General features: G+C 36.2%; 4 protein-coding genes across 9 annotated transcripts; 3 read left to right on the top strand and 1 right to left on the bottom strand.

The window, feature by feature from the left end:
• The first annotated feature begins 3,828 nt into the window (after positions 1-3,828).
• Positions 3,829-8,131, top strand: LOC116011876 (nuclear transcription factor Y subunit A-7-like). Of its 4 annotated transcripts, none has more exons than XM_031251294.1 (6): positions 3,829-4,005; positions 6,052-6,184; positions 6,624-6,730; positions 6,806-6,877; positions 7,148-7,309; positions 7,537-8,131. In XM_031251294.1, the coding sequence occupies exons 2-6, from the start codon at positions 6,055-6,057 to the stop codon at positions 7,855-7,857; spliced, it is 792 nt and encodes a 263-aa protein (XP_031107154.1). In that variant the 5' UTR covers positions 3,829-4,005; positions 6,052-6,054; the 3' UTR covers positions 7,858-8,131. The 4 variants fall into 4 exon arrangements, with proteins under 4 accessions (XP_031107154.1, XP_031107157.1, XP_031107156.1 ...); XM_031251297.1 differs by having other exon boundaries at positions 6,627-6,730; XM_031251296.1 differs by lacking the exon at positions 3,829-4,005 and adding an exon at positions 4,014-4,295.
• A 2,874-nt stretch (positions 8,132-11,005) lies between these two features.
• Positions 11,006-14,902, top strand: LOC116011771 (alpha/beta hydrolase domain-containing protein WAV2-like). The gene is made up of 8 exons (XM_031251172.1): positions 11,006-11,375; positions 12,126-12,161; positions 12,259-12,337; positions 12,426-12,480; positions 12,576-12,692; positions 12,993-13,157; positions 13,641-13,899; positions 14,532-14,902. Exons 1-8 carry the CDS (start codon positions 11,138-11,140, stop codon positions 14,555-14,557), a joined length of 975 nt encoding a protein of 324 aa, XP_031107032.1. The 5' UTR covers positions 11,006-11,137; the 3' UTR covers positions 14,558-14,902.
• A 1,842-nt stretch (positions 14,903-16,744) lies between these two features.
• LOC116014484 (PHD finger protein ALFIN-LIKE 4-like) lies at positions 16,745-21,006 on the top strand. The gene is made up of 5 exons (XM_031254548.1): positions 16,745-16,946; positions 17,125-17,157; positions 19,548-19,776; positions 20,143-20,278; positions 20,507-21,006. Exons 1-5 carry the CDS (start codon positions 16,850-16,852, stop codon positions 20,747-20,749), a joined length of 738 nt encoding a protein of 245 aa, XP_031110408.1. The 5' UTR covers positions 16,745-16,849; the 3' UTR covers positions 20,750-21,006.
• An 841-nt stretch (positions 21,007-21,847) lies between these two features.
• LOC116013317 (protein PLASTID MOVEMENT IMPAIRED 1-RELATED 1-like) lies at positions 21,848-26,192 on the bottom strand. 3 transcript variants are annotated; one of them, XM_031252999.1, is made up of 3 exons: positions 26,058-26,192; positions 23,438-25,714; positions 21,848-23,351 (listed from the first exon to the last, which is right to left on the bottom strand). In XM_031252999.1, the coding sequence occupies exons 2-3, from the start codon at positions 25,696-25,698 to the stop codon at positions 22,211-22,213; spliced, it is 3,402 nt and encodes a 1,133-aa protein (XP_031108859.1). In that variant the 5' UTR covers positions 25,699-25,714; positions 26,058-26,192; the 3' UTR covers positions 21,848-22,210. The 3 variants fall into 3 exon arrangements, with proteins under 3 accessions (XP_031108859.1, XP_031108861.1, XP_031108860.1); XM_031253001.1 differs by having other exon boundaries at positions 23,438-25,730; positions 26,058-26,157; XM_031253000.1 differs by having other exon boundaries at positions 23,438-25,802; positions 26,058-26,157.
• Positions 26,193-26,469: the final 277 nt, after the last annotated feature.

Below are 26,469 nucleotides of genomic sequence, written 5' to 3' on the forward strand. Positions count from 1 at the left end.
ATATATATATATATATATATATATATATATATATATATATATATATATATATATATATATATATATATATATATATATATATATATATATATATATATATATATATATATAGAACACAATAGGTATTTAAAACAAAAAAGATTTGAGTAGCTTTTTGCAAATGCAATTAATTTTTCTTATAATTTCTTCTATTATAATTAGATTTTAATATTGATATCATAATAAATGAAATTGAAAATTTTTATTAGCAATAAGTCAATGATACATATATTCCTCATCAAATAAAATACACATGAATAGAAGTTCAATTTTTAAAAAGAAGTTAAAATGAATAGAAGTTAAATTTTCAGATAAAAGGAAGAATCATATGAAACTATATACACGTTATTCATTAATTTAAAAACATTATTAAATTAAACTATATTTATAGGAACTATATATATACACATGTATTTATGTGTTTGTATTTTACATAGTGAGGGTAAAATTAACAAAAGCAAAAAAAATATTGAGTATAGCTTTGATAGGAAATTATAAATGTACAACACAAGAAACACCAAATAAAATTATTTAATACTACTTATAGGTCTTTTTACATGTTAATCACTAATAAAACAGTTAGGGTGTGTTTGGTTAGCACATGAGAATCGGAATCAGTGGTATCAAATACTTGGTAAGGATAATGAGTTTTGGTGAAAGTATTTTGCATGATTTGTAGTAGGGTGGAATGGGAATGATTATTAATAGTTGGGGAAGAAAGGAGGAAGGGGAATGAAACCCTTATTTCATTAGGGTATGGATTTTCCAATTAATGGGGTATTCCAAACCTATAGGAGTATTATAAAAATCTATCAACCAAACAATAACAACCACTTTAATACCCAAACCTTGTGCCTGAACCCACCAACTAAACACACCCTTAATTTTTTCAAATATTTTTTTTATAAATCGCTGATCAAATCCACTAATACAATATGTTATCTGATATCTGTTAACTAACTGCTAACCGTTGATTGTCAAATAAGGCGGATATGTGAATTTGGGGCTACAATTGATGTGCATATATAGTGATATAGATGAGAATATGGGAATGGGATTATTGAGGAATAATTGGATTGTTTCCAAAAAAATAAAAAAGTAAAAAAGAAAAGAAGAAGGAATAATTGGATTGGATGAGTTGTCGTAGTTGAAAGCCGCGCAAGCAAAAGCATGAGCACGTGACGTTTAATGAGCGCGTGAGTGGGCGTTGAAATAGTTGAGGGGCGGCTATGAACTGTGCTCTCAAAGCTACACTAACGTTACAGGGGAGTGAACTGATTTGAATGATAAGTCAGGTGAACAATGCGCGGCTTCTGTTTGTCTTTACATCTCTCTTTCTTTTCTTTTTTTTTTTGTATTTTTTATTTTTTTCCTTTAGTATTTTGGGAACATTTTTATTTTATTTTAATAAAAAGTTATGAATAGAATTTCTTTTTGTTCAAAAGCTGCGAACCTGTTGAATAATGTTTTTTTTTTCCTATAGTATTTTGAGAACATTTCTATTTTTATTTTAATAAAAAGTGATGATTTAACCTTTTAAATACAAAATACAAGTTTTTTTTTTATAACATTTATGTTTCTTAAGTAATATTTATTTTATACTTTCTCAATATTTTTTAATCTAAATAACTAATGCTTAGGTTTGATCATGTGATCACCAATTTAAAATAAAAATAAAGGTGTTATCATACTATATAGTATTTGACAAATAGAAAATACAAGTTAATAATGAATAAAAGAATGATCTTTCTATTTTTAAGATCAATTTTAATTAGAGATATTTTATGGGTTTTTGTTATGTTGGATGGGAGGGGATAGGAGATGATGTGGGACGAGTTTGATAAGGATATATAAAGCATGTTTGTCGATATCAATCATTTTCGTCCTTAGTAGTGTGTTCTCTAATCGATCAGATCGGAAAACAACCCCTACCATGTAACAATAATATCGTATAATTAACATGCTCATAATTCTTGGAGAATAATTCACTTTTTGGCAAAAGAGAAAAAGAAAAGGGATATGGTGCCCAATAGGCACGCCGCACGTGGAGTGGTTGCCCTCGGGCGACTACTCCAATTTAAATATTATTTTTATTTTTTATAAAATTTGGCCCCACACAAAAAAAATCCTATAAATGGGGTTGACATCTCCAATATAATTTTTTTTGTAAAGAAGCTACTTAAGTAAAAACTAATACTTTGCCGTCTTTGCATATTATCTAAACAAATTATAAAATGAAGTCCGACGCTTTCCTAACTTTTTTTTTTTCCCTTTGTGTTGCTAATGTGGAATGAGCAAAGAAGTCATAAGTGGAAGGGAAACAATACAAATAAATCCCCAAACAAAAAAAACCAAAAAAAAAACAAAAGCAAAACAAAACAAGAGAAAACACATTGTTTACATGTGTTTTTAGTTATTTCTTTTGGTACAACTATTGATCTTCAAGGGCTATCTGTAGTTTTTGTTTAGAAAAAAAAATTGTTTTTAATTATGTTAACAAAGTTGGATGCCAAGGACTTTGTAGTCCAGTGGCATCAAACCCTTCCTTTTATACAGAAGGTGGTGGGTTCGAGCCTCAGTGAAGTATTCAAGAAAAAACAAAGGTGAATAAAATAGATAATTTTACTTGCATTTTCTATTTGAAAAATAGTTCAACTTGAACACACTTTTCAATTTTTATTTTATTCTTTATGTTACCATTTGAAAAAAGAAACTTTGTGTATATGAGAAGTTTATTTCTTTCTTCTCTTTTAATATATCAAAATGACCCATTGATAACTTAACAATTGATTTAACTGCACACTTCAAAAAAAAAAAAGAAAAAAAAAGAGAGAAGCCAAAGTGTTCCATTTTAACTTTTTAAAACACTACGTTTCATTTTTAGTCATCAACTATTGTGATATTATCACATTTAGTCATATTCTTTTACTTTTGTTTTATTAAATAATTGATTTTCATTTGTTTGCCACAATTAGTCTTATATTTAAATTTCACTATGAACAATGAAATTATATGTTAGCCATTATTATTAAACGGTTGAATGATAAAAATTTAAATGAATGACTAATTAATTGTAGCAAATATATGAAAGTTAGAGATATAAATAAATAAAATTAAAATAAAATGACTAAATGTGACAATACAACAATAATCAATAACTAAAATGAAATCTTATATTTTTAAAACTTAGATACCAATTGCACGTCAAAGGGAGTTCTGTTTTATTTGTAAGATTTAAATACGTAACCTTATATGAAAGTAAAAGCCTCATTTAAGACTTACTTATAGCGGCATGGTGGAGGTGCAATTCCTACTATGAACATTGATAGTTTTGATTAGTCTCTTTGTGCGTAAAAGTGTATGAATTTTCTGACGGGTTCATGTGATCTAGAATATAGTTCGATAAAACTGGAAAACTTAGGGTTATAAAAGGAATTGAATTATTTTTATTTGAACAACAAATACTCAAATAGTCAACGTATTTAATAAAACGAGTCCTTTTGTAATTATATTTTAACCCAAACAATATTATAAACACAATCTCATTACGATATTGCATACAACTTGAAGTAAAAGTTGAGTGAGTTTAAAGTCTAATTTGCAACCAATAAATATTTCTAGAATTACTAAAAGAAACCCCAGCAGTCCAAGTGGGGTTACTGCATTCGGTGGTGTGAAGGGTGCCAGGGGTGAAGTGGCTTTCTACTGGGATTAATCAGATATTTGTGTATATATATATATATATATATATATATATACTAAACAATTTAGCTTATTAGTGTATAGTTGTATACATCGTAGTCTGGAAGGAACGTGCACCAAAGATTCTTGCTATTTGTTTTAGAGGGAGGGAGAAAGAGAATTTCTAGTGAGAGAGAGAGTTTCTAGGGAGGAAACATGCCTAATTTCATCCCAACAGGCAACACTTGTGTATCTTTCCTCTTCTAATCTTACCAGATCCCAAAGGTCTCTCTCTCTCTGTCCCTCTCCCTTTCCATTTTCAGCGACTACCCATGTGTGCATATATATTTTATATTTATATGCGTGAGTGTGTACATGATATACAGTTTCCCGTTGCTGGGTATTGCAAAAAATGGGGTTTTGAGTTCTTGTTCTGGTGAAAAGACTGCACCTTTATTGCTGTTTCTTGGTCTCTTTTGATTTTCTGATGCTGTTTCTGGGTTTTGCTCTGTAATCTTTAATGCATGGGGTTTTGGAGTTATGAGTTTTGTTCTTGGTGGTGATTCTTTAGATGGGTAAGAAATTAATGAGTAAAGGTGCTGCCTTTGGGTGGTATTTTACTATTTTTTGTTTTGTCAAAAGATTTCCTTGAATAAGAACTGGGGTTTGACTTCTTGTTTGCAGGCAGCTGTTTTTTGTTGTATTTATATGCTCTGGTCTTATTTTTGATCTTGAATGTATGAAGGACTTCAGGTGCCTGGTAATGGGGAAAGGATCTGGACAGATGGTTGACTTTTTGTTGACCTTTTGAATGGTTCTGTTTTGGGTTTAAATGATGGAATGTTCATCTGTATCTATACTGGGTATCCTTAACTCCTTAAGTAGCTTTGTTAGGGGGAGTGGTTTATGTTTGTGTTTTCTTTACTCAAATCCCACCCCCCTCTATTTCCTACCAACAAAAGAAAGAAAAAAAGAAAAGGGAAACATTTGGTTTGTTTCCAGGACTCTGGGCCTATTGTAAATGATGAAATGGTCATTTGTTTGGTCTGAAATGATTTAGTACACAGTTTTGTTGTGTCCATGATTGATGAGAGTGGTTGTGTTGCTTGGTGATTGATTGTAGTGGAAGATAGAGATCTGTTAATTTGTTGGTTTCATCATTAGCAGAAATTCTTGATTTGATTTTGGATGCTACAGTTTGAGGTTCCCATTTGATCTGACTAGTTAGGTCTGTGTTGCCATCGATGAAATAGCGATGGATTATGGTGACATTTTGGGCAGGTGACAAATTTGTTTTAGGTTATCGTTTACTATTCCTTTCTTGACTCCATTGAAACCTCATACACAGCAAAAGCTCACCAACCCTTTTGTATTCTTAGCCCCCCTTTGCCAACTATGTACTAATTAATTTAATAATCTTTGTCTATAATTTTGGAATTGTGAGTTCATGTTCTTGTGGGATTGCTATAATATTTTCAACTTGTTAGTTCAGGGTCCCCACTTCACAATTGAAGACCCTGTTGTTTTTGACTTGTTGTGGAATCACAGTTTGGTATTGAGTGGTTCCTGGGTTTAAAACATAAAACTGGAAGTCCTGAAGATATGCAGTTTGAGAGTTCGAGAGGCGTTTAATGTAGTGCAGTCCTCGAGGAAAAAGGGCTCGAAGATTTGGATTCCTCGGGGCTTATTTGAGAAGTACGCTTGAGAAGGGTTTATGATTTTCAGTTCCGGTTTAAGAACAGCCTGGCTATCAAGCTAACCTTTTTTTTCCTCCATAGCATATGAATTCCATCTCGTCCACGAAAGGGGCGGGGGCATATTCGTTGCTTTTCAATTTAGATTTGTGCAATATCGTTTGCTTTTCTATCTGATTATAATCTGATGCACCTTTAAGTTTATGATTTTCTACTCTGTTGTCGTATGAAATCTTCATCGTATGCCTATTTAGTGTTGTATGCTTAAGTTATATTACTAAATTGACACATTTGTAGCAACATGTGATTCAACATTAGCATATACAACCTTAAGATATGTCACTTTTGGTGCCGATTGCTAGTGAAAAGTACATAGCGTTGTGTTTGAAGAATTAGGTGATTATGTCTCCGACTTCAATGCTTGAATAAGTGAATGGCTGTATCTGTATGTGTTCAATCACTTCAAAGTTTAATTTAGCCCGAGAAAGGCTTAGTACGAGATTCTATGTGTTGGATGATCTGTTTTTGCTGTCCATTGCTCATCATCACGGAATTAACATGAACAACAGTACAGTCCTCTCGGGCTGCATCATAGAATGTGACCTCAAAACCGTAATTTTCATCTACTTACTTTCAGGACATGGAGCCTTTAAGCCTGCAGTTACAAGGCCATGCCTCGCCTCCTGCTCAGTCGTCGTTTCAGTCCCCGAGGGAAGTTACCGCTGCAAGGAAAACTACTTCTCAAGACCAGTGCGCTTCATCTGGATCCGGTACTCACTACTGAACCAGTGATACTCGTAGTCTTTGTTGAGCATATAATATATAAACATAAATGTGCAATCCAACTATCAGCTTAGGCTTTTAGTTGAAATGGAGCACGTGCAATCCAACCGTTTTGGTTGGCTATGCATTTTATACTCATACTGCTGCTATGATTAGTTTGACTTGGGGTACATGATTACTTGAAATGGAGGACTGCAACTGGATAGTTTTTAAAACCGAAATTTAGTGGCAATTCCTATATGTACTCCTATTTCTTTTATAAATGTTGTTTAATGCCACCATGTGGTCACAATTTGGACCATTTCCTAGTTTTCCACTTTTCCTTGTCCTCTTCATATGAGCTGTATTATCATCAATGAAGCTTCATCATGTCCTAAAATGACGAAGCCACAACTAAACCTATTGTTTTTATTGACTCATTTCAAGAAGAAAGTCGTGGGAAGCACGTACCTGCTCAAATCAAGCCTATGTTCGTTATTAGCAACCCAGAATTTCCTGTGAATCCAGCCCAAGGTGAAATGGGTCCATCCACGGTAAGCTACCATTATGATGAGGGTTTTTATTCGAGGTTTTATCCATTAGTCTGATCTTTCAGTTTCTCGTTTCAGATTCACTCGAATTACAATTACTCAGATCCATACTTCAGTGGCTTATTTACTGCTTATGGACCTCAGCCTTTTGTGAGTATATATACTTCGTGTATCTTTACGTGTTTGAGAATATACTTCGTTTGCATTGATGGCAACATGGTTTTAGCTCGGTTTCTCACACTCTTAAGAAACTGAGTAGACTTTTTCCCTGTGTGTAATAATTGAAGATGAAAATCGGTTCTCAGAATCTCAGCTATTAATGAATAACAGGAAAAGGATTGTGGATGTTATATGTTTTTTTAGTTCACTCTTAGATATTGCGTTGGATTAATTGTCGTTTCTAATTGTAATCAACTTCAGCCTCAAATGGTCGGGATTGCACCTGCTCGGGTACCATTGCCACTCGATCTTGCAGAAGATGGACCGATTTATGTCAATGCAAAACAGTACCATGGAATACTGAGGAGGAGGCAAATTCGTGCAAAGCTTGAGGCGCAAAACAAGCTCGTGAAAACTAGAAGGGTTTGTATTACTTTCTGCTCAGCTAGTTCGTTGTTTCTTAGCTACAAGTTGATAATATTTTAGTTTCGTAAGTTTTTCACACTCGAAGACGTTTAGGCTGCAATATCTGAACTTGTGTCGTGTCCAAATAATGAAATGTGACTATATTACATTGTAACAAAGTCAGTAGTACTAAAAAAACAAAAAAGAAATGTGACTGATGATTGCGTGTTTAAATGGTGTTGCAGCCATACCTGCACGAGTCTCGCCATCTTCATGCGGTGAACAGGGTTAGGGGCTCGGGCGGGCGATTCCTTAGCACGAAGAAGCTGCAAGAATCGCTGTCAATGAACTGCGGTTCTGGGAGTGATTCTGCGAAGCGCCACAAGGCTTCAACTGCCTCTACTCCACACGGGATGTCTCAGGGCGTTCATGGCAACGTCATGTTCCAGCCGCCTGATCATCATCACAGGCTCTCGAGCCTGCCTTCTCACATGGCGGCCGCTGCTGCTTCCATGCAAGGCGGGGGCGGGCTTACTTGCAACGCGTATTCTCCGGTTGTCCGGTGAGGAGTTCCTCACTGGGCAGGCAGTTCATCCTTGGCTATTTGTTACTTTTCCTGTGAAGAAGTTTATGTGTTTAGTTTGGTCCTTTTTTTTTTTTTTTTCTTAGGAACTGCAATAAGGCATGCTTGACCTTTTTCTTTTTGATGACTTTAAGGTAATGCTTAGTCTGTCGTGTAACCATTAAATTTTATGTTGTTCACTGATAGGGAAGCAACTAAGTTATCTTTACTGCTATTGCTAATATATGTTGAATGTGGATGCCTTTGTTAAGGATTAAGGTCTTGTTTGTCATGCAATGGATTTTTTTTTGAGTTAATTCCACCAATGGTCCTTCGACTATGTTGATTTTCCAAAATTAGTCATCGACTTTTAATTTGGACAATTTAGGTCCCTTGACTTTCAAATTCTTTTCAATATTGATCTTTTCGTTAAATTTTGGTTCAATTGAGGTCAAATGAAGGGGTAAGATTGTCCGTTCACATGTTTAGTGTATTATTACTCGTATTTCTCATATTCTATACGTTGTATATATGAATATAATCTCAGTCGAAGTCTCAATCGAAGCCATATAGTCTCATTCGATGTCTCTTCGACTGATATTATATTCATATATATAACGTATAGGACAGAAGAAATACGAGTATACAAGTGAACGAACAATTTTACCCTTTCATTGGACCTCAATTTAACCAAAATTTGACGAAAGGACCAACATTGGAAAAAAATTTGAAAGTCAAGGAACCTAAATTGTCCAAATTAAAAGTTGGGGACTAATTTTGGAAAATCAACATAGTCGGAGGACCATTGCTGGAATTAACTCTTTTTTTTTTCTTTTAAGGGGGTGTTTGGTTGGATGGAAAATGTTTTCCTTAAAGTGGGGGAAAATGGTGTTTTATGTTGTTTGGTTTGATGGAAAACAAGTTCCATTGGAAAAAGTTTTCCTTAACAATTCATATTCTTAGTAATTTCTTTTCCACCAACCAAACAATAGAATCTATTTTCCTGGTAATTTGTTTTCCATGGAATTTGAGTTCCATTTCCTTCAAATATTTTCCAGCGAACCAAACGAGTTTGATGTTTCCATGATTTGGTAACTTGGTTACAAGTTTGACTTTAAGTGGAGGCTGTTTATTGACCCTATTGATTTGAGCTTATGGACAACTAGATTAGTTTATATCATTGTTGTCCTTTGCCAGTTAGGGTCATAACGTTGGTGATTTGATAATCACAAAGTTTCAAGTTTGACTTTTCATGAGAGTTGTTTATATGGTTGATTTTTGGCCAGTGCATAATACCCAACAACACAATGCTTCAATTTTAGAGAGCACAATATCTATTTTTGACCTAGTTGCTTAAAGAAAAAAAAAAGAAGGAAGAAATATATGTAATTAAGCCTACATTCCTTCACTCGTTTTTTTGTCTTGCCTAAAACTTATCAGGTTTTGTTTTGTTTTTTTGTTTTTTTTTTTTTCAAATTATACACCACCATATTATTCCTTCCTCTATTAATTTTACAACTTTCCTTCAAATTTCTTTGATTACTAAAATTGCAATTCAATTTTCACTTCTCTCTCCTAATTAATTGAGCATGCATGATTATAGCAAAATTATTCAAAATCTTTGACATAATTCAATTTTCTCTATTCCAATTTTCTTCTCATTTATTTACAAGAATTGGGCCACAGAAATTCAAACGACACCCTGATTGTTTATAGACTTTTTTAGTTTGACTTTATGTAGGAGTTGTGAGCTTATCAACTTTTGAATTGGTAGAAGCTTCCGGACTTTCCTGCAAATCAAAGAATAATGATGAGTAAAAGATAACATGTAAACTTGATTAGTATCATGTGTATATCTATTTTTAGTATAATATGCCAGCAAAACTTGTATACTTTTGTATTTGTTCCTACAAACTATATTAGGATAGCTTGGAAACTCGGTATGCATAGCGTACAAATTTAGTTAACATAATGTGTGCGTGAATCAAATAATATATTGTGGAATGATAATTTGTATATTTCTGTATGTGTTAGTACAAATCATATAAATAATATGTATGTCTAATCAATGCAATATTTAATCGAAGTATTATAATGTCATAATTTAATTATATAATATACAAAATTAATAAAAATAAAATTATATGCACACCAACTCATCAAGTCAAGTACACGCTAACAAACAACCTCTCTTACCTACTACTACCAACATACCTTAATATCAGCAAAAAAGAAAAAAAGAAAATACGGAATACTATTTTTAGTTTTACTTCACTCACTCCCTAACATTTGTTGTTATTTTTTCCAATAGAAGAAATAAAAAAAATTGTTACACATTATTTTAAGTCAATAAAAACTGATAGTAAATATTATCCAGGACCGGTCGGATACACTCCAGATTCGGTCGGAGGGGTTACGGTCGGGGGACCGGAAGGTCGGGATGACTGTGGTCAGCTCGGAGGTCACGAGTCGAACAGTGCCCCGACCCGTCCACAACGTGGCATGCCCACGACTGACACGTGCTCTTTCCCGCATGGGTGCGGGGTGGGGCGGACGCATGTGCGCCACGTTCCCACCATGTCGGAGGTCCGGCACCCGCACTTTTCTCCCTTATAAATAGCGCATTTATGAGGGGAGGGAGGATCTTTTGGCTGTTTCTAGACTAAGACTTAAAGAGAGCTCGGACAGTAGGGAAGCCCACTGCCGACCCCTTTGAGCACTTATTGACTTGTAACCGGGTTTGGATCCTTGAGGCAATAAAAGATTGTATTTTCCGATTTTCCTTGGTGCCCGTATTTTACAGTATAAAAAACAATCACATATTTTAGCAGGATTTTTTTTTTATAGGTATAGCTTATAATTTTCACTGTTGGACACTATGATTAATTCTTTGACTGAATTGTAGGCACACCTCTATTGTATGAGATAACTGATCTAGAGATTTAAGACTTCTCTACCTCCAAAGTCAAAGACCAAATTAAGGATGAATGAGTCTCTTTCCACTCAATCATACCATAATGTTACCTATTTTAGCATAAATGAAAATGGAATAAAAAACAATAATACACCTGTTAGTATCATAGCAAGAAGTGAGAAGTAGTGAAGTGGGCTCGTTTCATTTGTTTTTTCAAGGAATCAAAGGTACCAAGTTGCATCATCGGTAAGAGAGAGAAAGACGGTGTAATAGATAGATATACAAAAATCACATATACATACATACACATACACATCGAGCTAGAGAGAGAGAGAGAGAGAGAGAATCGGAAAAGGAATTCAAAGTTACGATGGTGTCGTACATGAGCTATTTGGCGTACGGAGTGGGAGGGATAGTGGTGGCCGGAATGGCGTTGCTGGTGGCGTTCCAGGAGAAGCTTGTGTACGTGCCGGTGTTGCCTGGCCTCACCAAGTCCTATCCGATCACGCCGGCTCGTCTCCGTCTTCTCTACGAAGACGTCTGGCTCAGATCTTCAGATGGCGTGCGCCTCCATGCCTGGTTCATCAAGCTCATGCCCGACTGCCGAGGTTCCCCCCTTCTCTACGTATATATGATTTTTCCTTACTTTTCAACCCAGCTGTGCTGCCAATTTGCTGAAATGAGGATTTATCTCACTTGAATTTGTATGGAATTTAGGATTGTATGTCTCATTTTATTGTATTGTTGAAGAATATACTGGACTCTGAGGGTCATGTTGACCTAATTTTAGTCAGCCAATGCCATCTTTTGTTGATTTTCACTTTTTCTTGGATCTTGCTCAAGAGTTCATGATCTGGAACTTACTAGGTCATTTCAGATTATGAACTAAAGGTCTGTGTTGGTCTGTGTTAATAACTTGTTGGCAAATTCAGAACAGGAGATTAATTTCTATCAAATGCCAGTTTTGTAACTTGGTGGTATTATTGGTGTATGTGTTTATACTTTTAGGTGAGCTTCAATTTCTGAGGTATAGGCTGTTGGATTGCAGAGTTTGAGAAATTATTGTAATAATTGAAATTAGTTCATCTGAAGTGGCAATAATGATTTTGTTACTTCTATTTATGATATCTACTGATAAGATGCTAGGAAGTGAATTTCTTTTGCAAAATGTAAATAGCTATGTTATTGAGTAGTAATGTCTCTAGGTTGCTTAGCTGTTACATATAAACTATAATTAATCTTTGAGACTACTTTAAGAATGTTGCAGAGTTGCAGATTGTGATAATAAATGATTTGTTGCCTGTTTCTTGTGTGAGTTTGCTCATGATGGTTGCTGGTGGTTTAATTTTGTATTGCAGGCCCAACTATCCTCTTTTTTCAGGAAAATGCTGGAAGTATCCTTTTCTTGTTATTTTGGGCGATGTTTGTTCTTTTCAAATTTCTTATCATTACTTAGTTACACTTGGTTTAGCCTTAACTAGTCAACTTCAGATATTGCCCATCGTCTTGAAATGGTCCGCATATTGTTACAACGATTGAATTGCAATGTTTTTATGCTTTCATACCGAGGGTATGCTAACTATTGACTTTATCCCCTGTAGTTTGCCTTGGCAATAACTTGTTGATGCATAATAAGCTTGTTTTTTTCTTGTACACAGATATGGTGCCAGTGATGGATACCCTTCTCAACATGGAATAACAAAGGACGCTCAGGTTTTGTATGCCCCCAGTCCCCAGAACTTCGTCTCACCGTTTTTCATGCATATCATCAGTTTGGGTTCTAATGTATGCTGCTGTCTTCCATATAGGCAGCATTAGATCATCTGGTTCAGAGGACAGATATTGATACATCAAGAATAGTTGTGTTTGGAAGGTCACTAGGTGGAGCAGTTGGAGCTGTGCTTACTAAAAATAATCCTGATAAGGTATCAGTCTAATGAATTTGTGTTGATTTTATTTATATAAAAATATGCCCTGCTACCTGATTGTAGTTACTTATTTCTAAGTCTTGTATATTGCTTATTCTTTTACTTTGAATCTGTGTCTTCTGGTAATTGGATAAGCACCTGTAACCTTGGAGATCTAAGATCATTATTGAATCTGCTTTCACCTTCTTCTTCTGCTTCTTTTAGTGATTTAAATGATATTCTGCTTCTCTGTTTTACAATGTACTGATGCAAATCCATCTTTAACCTACAATATTGTGGGGCACTTTACAATTACAGGTTGCTGCACTTATTTTGGAGAATACTTTCACCTCTATCCTTGACATGGCTGGAGTTCTCCTTCCCTTCTTGAAGTGGTTTATTGGAGGCAGTGGTTCAAAGGGACCCAAACTTCTTAACTTTGTTGTTAGATCTCCATGGAATACCATTGATGTTGTTGGCGAGGTCAGGATATTGAGTTATTGCCCTTATGTTTTAATTATTGATGGACAATAACTTGAAAAGGCATTTAGCATTTATGTTTTATCCTTTATGCTTGGAAGAATAATTTTAGGAGGATCTGCTTGCCTGCTTGGTGTTTGAATGTTTGTTATGAGCAAAAACTAATGCATGAAGTTTTCATGTTAACCACATATCCTTTTTTTGGGTCTTGTTTTGACTTCTTGTTGATATGCTACGTTCCAGTCTTTACCTTGACTTAGTTCATACTTGTATGTATGCCAGAATGCTAAAGTTCGTGTTTTTATAAAATCAGTGTTAAGTGCTTATTGTAAGTTAATTTGTCCACATTTTGTTTCTTAAAATTGTTAAGTAAAGGGTGGCTCCTTTGCAAAGATTTATCTGTTTCCCCTTTGTTATTGTCTTCAATTTGTTCTTTTCTGTCCACACAACTTGCGTCATTTACAGTTTTGAGACTTTTAACTGCAGATCAAACAACCAATACTTTTTCTCTCTGGATTACAAGATGAAATGGTCCCCCCGTCACACATGGAGATGCTATACGCTAAGGCTGCTGCACGCAACAAACAATGCTTATTTGTGGAATTTCCTAACGGAATGCATATGGATACATGGTTGGCTGGTGGTGATCGCTATTGGAGAACCATTCAGCAGTTTTTGCAACAAACTGCTGCAGAGAAGAAGGATTCTGAAACGAAGAAGGAAGAACCTTCCGTTGAAGGTGATGGTAAGTGAAAGATATTGGATCTACTCGCCCATATATATTGCTGCAAGCCTTTATTCTCCAGTTCCCCTTCTGGAGCTATTATTGATTTATTGCTCATGCATACATACTCAGTTCATTAAACTGTAGACGTCAAAACTACTTCTACAGGACATTTCTGATTTCTCATTGATAGATGATTTCTTGCAGTGGCAATGAAAACAATTGGATAAAACATTGATAAAATCCCTAGGAAGTGAAATATGATTATATGCACACTATACCAGAAAAGTTACGAATTCAAAAAGTGCAATTAACACTCCCATTGTTGTGGTGTAGTATAACATCCATATTTAATTTTTTGATAGATGAAGGTGAATTTGTCAGGAAAGTTACTGCAGGAACTTTTTTGGAAGAAAGAAGAAGAGAAAGAAGTTCTCTATAACTAAAAACTCTCTTAAAACTTGTGTAAAATCTCATTTTTCCAGAGAAGTCGATAATCCCATAGAACTTCTCTTAAGTTTATTGTTTCCCTAATCATTAAGCTTGTAAAAAACTAAATAAGCTCTGATGTTTAATCTTTCTGATATTTGTGTTACTAGAATGTGATACAATACGAATGTAGAGCTAATTTGCTCCTTTGATATTATTTGCAGTAACCTTTGAATTTGAAGCACGATGAAACATCAGAATCAGCCATTTGCAAGGTGTAACCAGCAATTGTTATCCAAGATAATATATTTTTATATATAATATATATCAGTGACAAGAAGTTAAAAAAAAAAAAAATTCTTCTGCAAGCATATATTTTAGGAAGGATGGGAAGGATATCAATGATCTTCCTATACTAGACTAACATCTGCTATATTTATGGTTAAAGATCCTCATAGTGCTCTTGGAGAACATAGTAAAACATTTCCCATTCATTTTCTCAAACTGTTATTGAGCTTGCACACTTGATTATCTATATGTAGAGAAGCTTCAGAACGTTTTGACTCAACACTTGACTTCCCCTTGACACCTGAAACATCAGAGCTTGCACGCTGCTATTTGTTAACTCTTTAACTCAATGCCTTCTGCCTCATAGCTAATATAGTCCCCTGAAGGTTTATATCTTTGATGAACATGGCATGAATCCTATTCATTGACATTTTTAGTTCGATTTTTTTTAATTATTCACGATATATTAATTTTAAGATTAAGGGTGTGTTTGATTGACATGTTTAGCTATCAGGAATGAGTATCAAAATCATTTTTATTGTTTGGTTGACAGGTTTTTAAAACACTACTATGAGTTTTTTTTTTGAAAATACTACTACTATGGGTTTTGATTACCCCTTAATTGCAAAACTCATTCCCTAATAAAATAAGTGTTTCATTTCGCTTCCTCCTCCCTTAGTCAACTATTAATAATCTTTCACATTCCACCCTACTACCAAACATTCAAAATACTTTCACCAAAACCATTACTATTATCAAGTACTATTTGATATCCATTCCAATTCCAATTTCCATGTGTGAACCCAACACACTCTAAATTTATCATTTCCCCTTACAAGAAAGTTTAGCGTGAGAGATAATTGCATTAACATTTTGGAATAGAGTGAGAAAATCATCTTCTGAGTAGTAGATTGTGAGTTACATCTAATGTTATAGTCTATTTGTAAACATCAAACATTGGTTCTTTTGTCTAATGAGTCAAGCCATTTTTTCACTTAATGAGCTACTAAGTTATTTATCTTGTCGGGCACCCTGGCCATTGTGGGCAAAGAAAGCAAATTATACTATGGACCAGGGTCTACCTTGCATTGTAGATCCTGGTCCAAAATGTAGATCCTGGTCCAAAAATAAACTTTAAATCTTTATCTGTAATGACACATTTTATATTGGAATAAGGGTCAAATAGGCCACTGAACTACACACGAAACTGCAATTAGGCAATTGAACTAAAAAACAATGCAATTAGGTCCCTGAACTACACAAATCCATGCAAATTAACCCAAAGTGACTTGTTTGACTTGATCTTCCGGTTACCAACTTTAAAAATAATATTTTAAAATAATTTTAAATAAAATACTTAATTAAATTTAAAATTTAAAATTAAAAAAAGGACCCAATTGACTTGTTCCAGTTTTTTTTTTTTAATTTTAATTAATTAATTTATTTAAAATTATTTTAAAATATTATTTTTAAAGTTGGTAACCCAAAGATCAAGTCAACAAGTCACTTTGGATTAATTTGCATGAATTTGTGTAGTTCAGGGACCCAATTACATTGTTTTTGAGTTCGATGGCCTAATTGCAGTTTTGTGTGTAGTTCGGTGGCCTATTTGACCCTTATTCCTTTTATATTTATAGTTAACAGTTTCTGTACCTATAACTATCATATTATGTGTTGAGGTACAAAATTTTTGTATTAAAATTCACAATGTAATATTAAACCGGACCATGTAGTAACAATTGGGCAAAGAGAAGCTCCATCTCCTGGCTCCGACATCTATTCTGCATCAAATCTCGGACCTCAACATTTCCAAACAACTACAATTTCCAGTAAGAAGCTCAAGTCCGCCAATAGCAATTCTCTACATTTTGCCCCATCCTACTAGCTGTATTCCCCAGAGCAGTTGAAGCCCAATCAAGAATATCCACGTGTTGGTTTCCGTACAGCGTTGCTTGGTGGGGCCCGCTGCCAAGTCACAGAAAAGGAATGTATTTTCAAACGAAAATTTCCATTCTGGCCCCTTCCTTCCTGTTTCTATTGCGGCCTCTTATATTTATACACCTTTGCGGGAAACCCCCTAGAAACTCAATCAATTGCAAATGCACCCTCCCATATTCCCAAAACACCATTTTAGCTTCGTTTCCTGATTAAAAATGCTCTTGCAATTTGCAAACAGCACTGAACCAGTGTTCTCTCTCTCTCTCTCTCTCTTCTTTGTTTTCCGAGTGTGTTGAGAAGCCGAGGAAGAGAGGCAATGGACGGAGGCGCACAGCACAATCCTCGGACGGTAGAGGAGGTCTTTAGGGATTACAAGGGCCGCCGTGCTGGAATGATCAAGGCCCTTACTACGGGTATGCTTATATATACACATTTATACGTGTTTATTATACTTATCTCAATACATTTTGGAGTTGGAATTTTGCCGCTTTGTCGTTGCGTGCTCGTTTATTTTGAGTCTGTAGGGGTTTTCTGAGATTTATCGCTGCTCATTTCTGATAAGATTTTTGTTTTGGTTTTTCTCTTTTGCAGATGTCGAGGATTTTTATCAGCAGTGTGACCCGGGTTAGTAAAAGATCTTTGTTTCCTAACCTTCTCTTTTACGACTTGGGCGGCAATGCATTTCCGTTTACTATACTACGAGTGAATTTATGTGTTTTCAAGATAATGTTTGCACGGTGTCAATCTCTTGTTTTTGCCTGATTAAATTTATCTACTTTGCCTGCCTCAAAAAAAAAAATTTATCTACTTTGCTTGCATTTCTTTGTTTGTATGTTTCTGAAACACTGTGATGTGCGGATGCTTAATTTATCTCATGGACTACACAGTTTACAAGCTCAGATGTGGAGTTGAATTATGTATGTTTGAATAAAGAGCAAGTTTTTGGGTGGCGAAATTTGGAAATTTAATATGGACCACTTTCCTTTTAAATTTTCTCCTTTGTCTTGGCTATAATTTGAAACGTTTTGATTGACTTGAAAACTTGATTAAAAGCATCCAATGCTTCATCACTGTTTGTGTAGATGTGAGAGAGAAAGAGCTATCTGTGAATGGCTATAGATGTTTATGTAGAATCTTCCTTTCTCACTGGATCATGATTTCTGTTATTAGTGTGTTTTGGTGACCTTGCTTGTTTGTGTGTTTTCCTATGTAATAATGGACAGTTTCAATAAAGTGTTTATTATTGTTTATGAGCTTCTGGAGTTAGATTATAAGTATATTTGTGGTTTTAGTGTTATACATGTTCTGAGTTTTCACCTCCTCATATTGTTATTGATACTGGCTTGTGGCAGATTTTCTTTTTAGTATATTTTGTACTTCTATTTTAAGGTAGTAGATGACTAGATGTATATATAACCACCACAACCCTCAGCTGTTAGTAACTTCAGAAAGAAGTGTGTTATTATGTTCAGTGTTGTAGAAGGCAGGTGCCTAGGTAGTAGGTACATAAATTTAAAAAATTGTTTTTGCCTTTCATCTACTTCATGGCTACCAAAGCAAGAAAAAAAAAAATGCTAGTGGCCCTGCTTTTCTTTGTCGGAAGGAAAAGAAAAAGCCAGACTTGTCTTTGCCGGCGACCTCAGTCTAGCAATGGGAGCAACAAGCGGCGAAGGTGACATTGAGTTGACCTTCGAGACAGTGTGAGTCAGTGAGTGTCGACAAGCAGTGCCGAGCAACAGTGGCAGTTGGTGGAATGGTGTCTCTTATTTACTCCTTTTTGCTTTTGAGTTGTGTTGTCTGCTCTTCAAGTCTTCAATTTTTTGCTTCTTTGTCTTCATTTATTCTTTTTCTCCTCTTCTTCGCTTTGAGTCTTCATTTTTCACTTTTCACTTTTTATTTTTCTTTTTATTTTTTTAAAGGGTTGTTTAACTCAAAATGACATCGTTTTGAGCAAAACAGTCCTATTTTTATTTTTATTTTTTAAAAGCGGCTGAGTTGGTTGTTTGTCCAACTTGTTGGCTGATTAACTGACTAGTTGGACAGCTAAATAAAATGCCAATTAAAGCTAAAATCAACTTGTCTTAGGGCGCCTAGCACCTAGGCAGCCGCCTAGGCTGAGTTTTACAACATTGGTTATGTTCACGTCACATTGTTGAGATGTTACCTTGTAGACTAGATTCATTGCACATGATTTTACGTGACTGTTACTTTCTTGACTTGCATTACTGAGTACAACCAGAATACCAGATTCCTCAGATTTTTTTATATGGTCTCTTTTTCAATCACTAATTTGTCTTTATTAGGTGAATAGGATAATTATCTTATTAAAATAGCACTGAGGAGATGCTGGAGCTTACAAGTGAAATGAGTTAGGTTAGCAGCCTCCATAAAGTGCATTGATTCCTTCATGGGATGATTTATACTTTATTTGCAAATTGCATCACACTTTGGAGAACAAAAGGGGCCAAATTTGATCTTTGAAACATTTTGTTATCTCTGTGGAAATTTTCAAAACAGTCCCAAGAAATGGGCAAAAACATAGTGTATATTGTGTATCTCTGTCCAAAATTGAACAATCATCTTTTCTAGTTTTAAAGGATGTCAGTTATCTTTGAGGGAATCTCAAGTCAAATTCCAAAAGTTTAGTTGAAGTGATCAATGTTAAGCTACTAACTTGTGGGAGAGAAGGCGATTCACCTCTGTACACTGTTCCCTGCAGATATAATGGTGTGACACCAACTATAACTCTTGATTTTCCTTACATTTTCAGCAGTGAGAAAACTGTTGTCTGGTTCTCCATAGAAGTAGGATTTTCCTCTTTCTTTCTGCATGCATCCCAGCAAATTTGAAGGCTTTAACTTCCCTACTTTAGGAACTGGCAATGTAGAAAACTATCCAAGGTCTTTCTGTCTGAATCATTAGGATCATATATATATAGAGGGAGAGAGAGAGAGATTTTATTGTTTGTGGCGATCATGTCTAAATTTAAATATTAAAACTTACTAACCTTGCAGAGAAGGAGAATCTTTGCCTCTATGGATTTCCAAGTGAGCTGTGGGAAGTTAATTTACCTGCTGAAGAAGTCCCACCTGAACTTCCAGAACCAGCATTAGGCATCAACTTTGCCAGAGATGGGATGCAAGAAAAGGACTGGTTGGCTCTCGTTGCTGTTCATAGCGATGCATGGCTACTTTCAGTTGCCTTCTATTTTGGTGCAAGATTTGGTTTTGACAAAGCTGACAGGTAAATAATGATAAATTCCTTAATTTTTAAATAACCTTGTTTTAAAAAAAAATAATAAATCTTGATTAATTTTTGTGATCATCCTTCTTTCCCCCACCTTCACCTTTTTTTTTTTTTTCCTTTAAATTTGCTTGTTTGTTCTTTTATATAAATTTACACTTCATTAGTCAACTTTGAAGAAATGTCCCATTAGAGATGGCATGCCTTTGTGTGATATCGAACTTTATCTGATGCCCTGTGGCTCATGTTTATGGAGTGTAAACTGATCCTATGCCTTTAAAAAAACTGCCTGTTTGATGGACCGAATATAACAAAATTAGCTGCATTTTGCTTAACCCATCTAATGTTTGTGACATTATCATGCAGGAAGCGCCTCTTCAATATGATAAATGATCTTCCTACAATCTTTGAAGTTGTGACTGGAGCTGCTAAAAAACAAGTAAAGGAAAAGTCATCTGTCACAAATAATAGCAGCAACAAGTCCAAGCCAAATCCTAAATCGGTAAATAGGCATTCTCTGTATTTCTTGCATTTAATTAGATGAAATTCTTTTGATGTTCTTGGAAATAATTTATTTACTGTTTTATCTTGCCTTCTAAAACATTCTACTTGAATACCACAATTTTTTGACTTACCATGAACAATAATTTATTCCTTTCTTCAGGTGCCCTTGGGCATGCTATCATTGACTCAATTTTGAACGTGAAAATACTATCATTTTGAATCTCAGGTTAAGTACTCAAAAGTCCAAACAAAGGATGAGGATGATGGATTCGATGAAGAAGAAGACGAGCATGGTGATACCTTGTGTGGAGCTTGTGGCGAGAACTACGCCTCAGATGAATTCTGGATTTGCTGCGACATATGTGAGAGGTGGTTCCATGGCAAGTGTGTGAAGATCACCCCTGCCCGGGCCGAACACATAAAGCAGTACAAATGCCCATCATGCAGCAACAAGAGGCCACGGCCTTGATATTCCCTAGAAGTGCGACGCTTCACTTAACTGTAATTGTCTTATTTCGGCTCACCTAAACATCTCAGCTGCCATCCCCCATAACTGCTAGGCATGTGTATTGAAATTTCGGCCCATAACTCTTGTTTATCAGGATAATGTACTATTCCCTAATTTGAATTCACTTCCATTTGATATATAGGGATCTTAAATGTTGAAAACTTAGAACACTTAACTGAGATTACAGTATCGCAATCATATCACATATATTATTGTCATTGATTGGCTTGAAATTTGTCTACATGAAATGTGGTTATGTCATGTGTCTTGTGTGATATATCTGTTCACAATTTGTTTGATGAGTACACAGCTGTGCTGACAAGGCCTGTCTGTGTTAATTGGAGTCATGTTTTTCTGTTCAATTAATGGGAGTTGTACACTTTTGTGTTCAACATTCTGATTGATTTATGCAAAGTGGAAACTTTTTGCACATAATGTCTTACTTGCAGTCTCTTCAGTGCATAGTTCTGTTTGTAGGTTATTCCATCCACTTTTAACCAAAACCTTTTAACAGGAGAGAATTAGTGGATCATCCATTGTGGTTGGACAGCTCTACATGCACTGAGATTTTCACTCGATGTTTATGTGGCAGGACCAGGTTGGGTTCTACTTTTACAAGTTGTAATAACTGACCTTGTCTTGTCATGTTAGGGTTGACAGGTTTAGTCAACTCAGGGTACCGACTACCGAGGATATAATACCTCAGTAAATTTAGAGTCACAACAAAGTAAAGATGAGCGGGAAGAGAAAGACTAGAGGATAGTGATCGGTTGAAGACAAATTGTGTATATTGCTTTCTCACTAAAATGATACATATACTGATATACGCACACATGCATATGTATTACACTATATATGTATATTAAATGTTAACAATTTAAATTATGAACATTCAGTATGTAAATGGACACAGGTCCACATTGTAAGGTGAACCCAGGTCCATGGTATAACTATTGTTTGACCGCCTTACCCTTTCTCCTCAAGCGATGGGTTGGGTCTTGTTGGGCCGGCCCAATGTCATACTGAGTGCAGGTATCATTTTCCTTAATGAATGCACCATTGATGTTAAAATGACATAGGGAATTAGTTCTACATGATGTGCACAATGCAATCACCACAAGTGTTCAGATACAGCAAAGAGAGAAGCACCACTTCTATTATTCACAATGTAAAAACCAACAAAGCCTCTCTAGACTAGGAACACAACACTCTCTATCTGATTCTGCAGTTATGGTATTATTTTGCCATGTTTGACATAGGCGCTATGCATAACACCTCAACATTGTTGAACTTGAAAGCCATAGAACTATCACTCTTGCCTTGCCTATTGTTGCACATTCCATACAACTTGGAAGAGGCATTGCAGACTTAAGTTTATTCATGAAAAATGGTCAGACCTGTGCTGTGCTGTGCTGTGCTGTGCTACCTCAATTTGACGGTTTCATTTGGGAAGATGACATTTGGGTTCCGAATATGAGGATTTAATGCAGCCAGCTCTTTCCATTTCGCTCCTGTTCCATGAATGCGGGAGGAGATGCTCCAAAGAGTATCACCGGGCTGCACTGTGGTTGTGTCTGGTGTTGTGGAAGCTGGCAATGAAGATTTATTGCTGGCTTTCGACTTCATAAGCGGGTGTTTGTTCTTCTTCCCCATTCCGTTGGCAAGCAGCCAACGGGAACCAGTCTGCTGTTGAGTTTTGGAGCCCCATAGTTTCTTCCTGCCTTGCTCAGTCTTCAAGCCTGCAACATGAACTTCAGTGATTTTGTACTGAGAGATTAATTCCTCCTCTGGTATCCTCTCCACCTTTGGCTCTTCCATTATTTCATCCTTTTTAGCAGCTTCAGATTCTTCGTCTTCTTCACTGTTGCATCTTACTTCACAAACTGAGCTATACATCTTTGGTTTAGGGGGAACGAATACTCTCTCTACCTGAACCAGAGTGAGCATTGGTGCACCGACCGGCTCGAAGTTCCTTAAAGGATCATGAAGCTGCACCATCAATGCAACCGTGAAGTTGTTGCTCAACAAACCACACCGTGATCTTCCTTTACTCAAGTCTGCGCGCTTGGCATGGTGTGCAGAAAGTAGTTTACACGTTCGTTCACTAATCCCATCTTCATAATCAATTTCGCCAGAATCTAGCTTCATCCATTCGTCAAGTGATAGACACAGTCCCATCAAGCCATCAACTTCATCACCATTGTCTTTAATGTTCATCAGCTGTAACCCACCAGTTCCTTCCAGGCCCTTGGATCCACCAAAAATTACTGTCTTTCCTTCAGAGGCTGAAGATTCACCAACCGATTGTGGACTTATGTTTGAAGGTGTGTCCTCATCTGACAGGCCTGCTTGTATTCTCAGCCCCTCAATTGAAAGAGATTCAATTTTATCCATTGCCAAAGGGGCAAGATCTTCTAAGGATACATATTCTGAATCACATCGAGTGCCAGTGGAACTAGACTCGAGCTTACTAGGCTTGAGTCCACGTGACTTGCCTTGAAGCATATCTGGAAAACCTGACATGTTTTCTACAACCTCAAATTCTCGGGACAACTTACCATGCCTGCAACAGCAGAAGTTAATTTCAGAACAATATGAATAGAAGCAAATATTTTTGCATTTGGAGGAGAAGTTAAAGGCACCACAAACCTCTCAGGTCCCTCCAAGGAGGGTGCAGCTTCCCATGCAATTTGTTGCATTGTCTTCCCCGTTATATCTTCCAATGGCATTAACTTGTTGGCTTGCATAGAAAACTTTTCAATGCCAATGGAAGCTAAATGCTGCAATATATCCATGACACCCGATCCCATTTCTGCGGGCACAACTACTGGACTAGAAACCTGCAAAATCAATTTCCCACCACTTTTTGCATTCTTGAAAAGTGCAGGATTCATTGAGCGCAAGAAGCCTCCATTTTTGGTCTGAACGAAGGAGCCTAATCCTTCTCCAAGAGGAGGTGGTAAGTGATCGAGATCCTCAGGAGGCAAATCAATCGGGCTGCCAAACGTGCTCGAGCTAGGAGAATATTGAAATGCCCTTTCATTCAAGCCTAGTTCATGCATCAGAACCTCTGTTTCCAAGTCCTCCAACATAGAGGCAGTTGTTTTATTCCTGGTGTTTTCTATTTTTATCCCGGGAATCATCTTAGAAGACTCGGTCACAGATGTGTAATCAAAGTCCTTGGAACTGTTACTGCAATCTGGATCATTTAAAGCATCACAAACACTTAAGCAGGGATCTGTGTCCATATCAAAGTTAAACAAGGAATGACCATTGACCAAAGCATCCTTCTCGAATTGCCTCAATAGGCGCTCTCTTGGTGAATCGGGCTCACTTTCAGAACTCAAGCCAAATGGACTATGTTCTATCCCAAGCATATCCAAAAAGTCACCATCCCCATATGCATCATCTGGTCCTAGGGAATTCCCTTTCCTAACCTTTGTATAATTTCCTTTAGTACCGAAACAACTATCTTCATTTATAACTTCTCTTTCATCATCTGGATAATCTAATCCCTCATTTGCCAGATTTGAGACAACATCCAACATAGAATCCAATTCTTTCATGATTGATTCTTTGGTGGAATCATCTTTCTCCTTAAAATCAAAGTCATTTACCTGATCATCCTCTTTGTTACCACCAATTTCCTTGGTCATGGATTGAAGCTGCAATTCTGAGTCGGGGGGTCTGCCAAACGCATTGGCAGGTACAATACAACCCTCTACAGAATCATGAGAATTCCCGATGGAATCAACACCTGTTTTCTCCTGTTCCTTCGAAGACAGTTCTATGCCTTTCTCTATGACAGAAAACTCAACAACTTCACACTCATCTGCAGCATTTCCCATTCCAACCTCGGATGGCAACTTTGAATCTGGTTTTGAACTTTCAACATTATCAGACATATTAGGACCAGTAGGCACGCCCAACATCTCTTCCTCAAGTTTTTGGTAGAGCACATTCACTGATTCAGAAAATTCCAACCTCGACACTGGTGAAGCCTCGTGAACATCTTTTATGGATTTCAAAGACAAACTTGACTCAGCAGCAAACCTTGCAGCAAGGCTTCGCTTCGAAACAGATGACTTTGAAGGAAGGCTTCCTGCATGCCTCACTATGGCCTGCTCATACTGTCCTAACCGCCTCACCGCACTTCCCCTATTCTGCCCCTCAATCACATTCTTCTTGCTAGGATTGTCCTGAAGAACAGCATACCCAAAACTGACATTCAATGAAGCACCCTTAGCCCTCCCTGATAGCCTGTAAGTGGTTGTCCACTTACCAGAACTCTTCTCACCCTCCAATTCCTCCAATGCAAGAGGAAGCAACCTGGTAAGATCCACCCTATGCTTCCCCAAATCAAGCTTGGGAACACCATATATCGATACATACAACAAGAAATGCTTGGCCTCATACTTTGCAGAATGGTACGGTCCATTCCCACTGCCATACACAGAACATGAATGCTTCAACTCCTGTTCAAACTCAGCTACCCCTTCCACAACTGTCACTGATTTAGTACTCAACTCCGCATCCCGCCTTCTCCAATGCACAATCAGACTAAGATCATCAAACAATGGAGGCAGCCCTTCAACACAGTGGACTTGCAGGGTGAAACAACAGTTGAACCTCCGGTTTGGTACATGAGTTAAGGCCTTCAACCCCTTCCAACCCCAACCAGACTTCTTATTCTCCTTCTCAGCCAAATCCTTCCTAACAGCTTTCGATTTTGTTTCTGCAGAATTTGATTTTCCAACAGCTTTTGAACGACTGCTTACTGTTGACATTAAACTCCTCGGAGTAGTTCTGTCCAAATGCAGGGCTTTACTAAGCGATTCAATATCATTTAATAGCTTCCCGTGCCCTGAATTTTCACCAATTTTCCTCCGAGATTCCGATTTCGACAACATCCTCCCCCTCTAAACCCTGCAAAACAACACAACTTTCCAAATTCCAATCATCAACCGCCCAAAATCACATGTATTAGCAATAACGCATTTCAGATTATCCAAAACTGCTACAAAATCAAGGAAAAAGGAGTTTAATGCTTTTCTTGCGGAACACGATTACGTTTTCTATAAACAAGAAACGAAACGTCAGTTAATTCTCGGTTTTATCGTCTATTCAAAAACAACAGTCCTCCCGCTTCTGATCATCATCATCGTCATATATGAATTATTATTATTATTATCATTATATGTATCGACGTAAATTTCGTTTCAAAAAGGTAGAGAATTGGAAGAAGAAGAACAGGAATGAATTTTCTTACAAGTAGAGTAAGCGGAGTTCGAAGCCAGCCTTCCTTCCTTGCTTCCAACGACTCTCTCTCTCTCTCCCTCTCTCCCTCTCTCTGTGGAGTTCGAAGTTTACAACTGAAGTATTCTTTATCTTTTTCTATATTTTATTAATTTGCATATTCGACCTTCCATTTTTGTATACTTCGCGTTTGCGCCGGTTTTTTTTTTTTTTTTTTTTTTTTTTTTTCTTCTTCTTCATTTAGTTCTTATCCAAATGGCAATATAATTGATGAATTGCTAAGATTGACAAGTCATATAAGATTAGAGATTGTTTTGCTAAAAAAGAAAAAAAAAATAGAGATTCAAGTATTATATATTGAGAATCCAACTGAATTGATTGAATAATTAGTTTTGTAAAGTTATTCTCGATTTTCAAACTTTTAT

Source organism: Ipomoea triloba, chromosome 3 (genome assembly GCF_003576645.1).
Source record: "Ipomoea triloba cultivar NCNSP0323 chromosome 3, ASM357664v1".
In the NCBI taxonomy this organism is placed as follows: Eukaryota; Viridiplantae; Streptophyta; class Magnoliopsida; order Solanales; family Convolvulaceae; genus Ipomoea; species Ipomoea triloba.

What these genes read in the sequence shown, in the direction of transcription:
- LOC116011876 (XM_031251294.1), top strand. Translation starts at nt 6,055, where the DNA reads ATGGAGCCTTTAAGCCTGCAGTTACAAGGCCATGCCTCGCCTCCTGCT. An exon ending in GTGAAATGGGTCCATCCACG is followed by an intron (nt 6,731 to 6,805) that starts GTAAGCTACCAT and finishes TTCTCGTTTCAG; the next exon opens with ATTCACTCGAATTACAATTA. An exon ending in AGCTCGTGAAAACTAGAAGG is followed by an intron (nt 7,310 to 7,536) that starts GTTTGTATTACT and finishes ATGGTGTTGCAG; the next exon opens with CCATACCTGCACGAGTCTCG.
- LOC116011771 (XM_031251172.1), top strand. Translation starts at nt 11,138, where the DNA reads ATGGTGTCGTACATGAGCTATTTGGCGTACGGAGTGGGAGGGATAGTG. An exon ending in GCTCATGCCCGACTGCCGAG is followed by an intron (nt 11,376 to 12,125) that starts GTTCCCCCCTTC and finishes TTTGTATTGCAG; the next exon opens with GCCCAACTATCCTCTTTTTT. An exon ending in ACCTTCCGTTGAAGGTGATG is followed by an intron (nt 13,900 to 14,531) that starts GTAAGTGAAAGA and finishes TATTATTTGCAG; the next exon opens with TAACCTTTGAATTTGAAGCA.
- LOC116014484 (XM_031254548.1), top strand. Translation starts at nt 16,850, where the DNA reads ATGGACGGAGGCGCACAGCACAATCCTCGGACGGTAGAGGAGGTCTTT. An exon ending in TTATCAGCAGTGTGACCCGG is followed by an intron (nt 17,158 to 19,547) that starts GTTAGTAAAAGA and finishes CTAACCTTGCAG; the next exon opens with AGAAGGAGAATCTTTGCCTC. An exon ending in CCAAGCCAAATCCTAAATCG is followed by an intron (nt 20,279 to 20,506) that starts GTAAATAGGCAT and finishes TTTGAATCTCAG; the next exon opens with GTTAAGTACTCAAAAGTCCA.
- LOC116013317 (XM_031252999.1), bottom strand. Translation starts at nt 25,698, where the DNA reads ATGTTGTCGAAATCGGAATCTCGGAGGAAAATTGGTGAAAATTCAGGG. An exon ending in TCCTTGGAGGGACCTGAGAG is followed by an intron (nt 23,352 to 23,437) that starts GTTTGTGGTGCC and finishes CTGCTGTTGCAG; the next exon opens with GCATGGTAAGTTGTCCCGAG.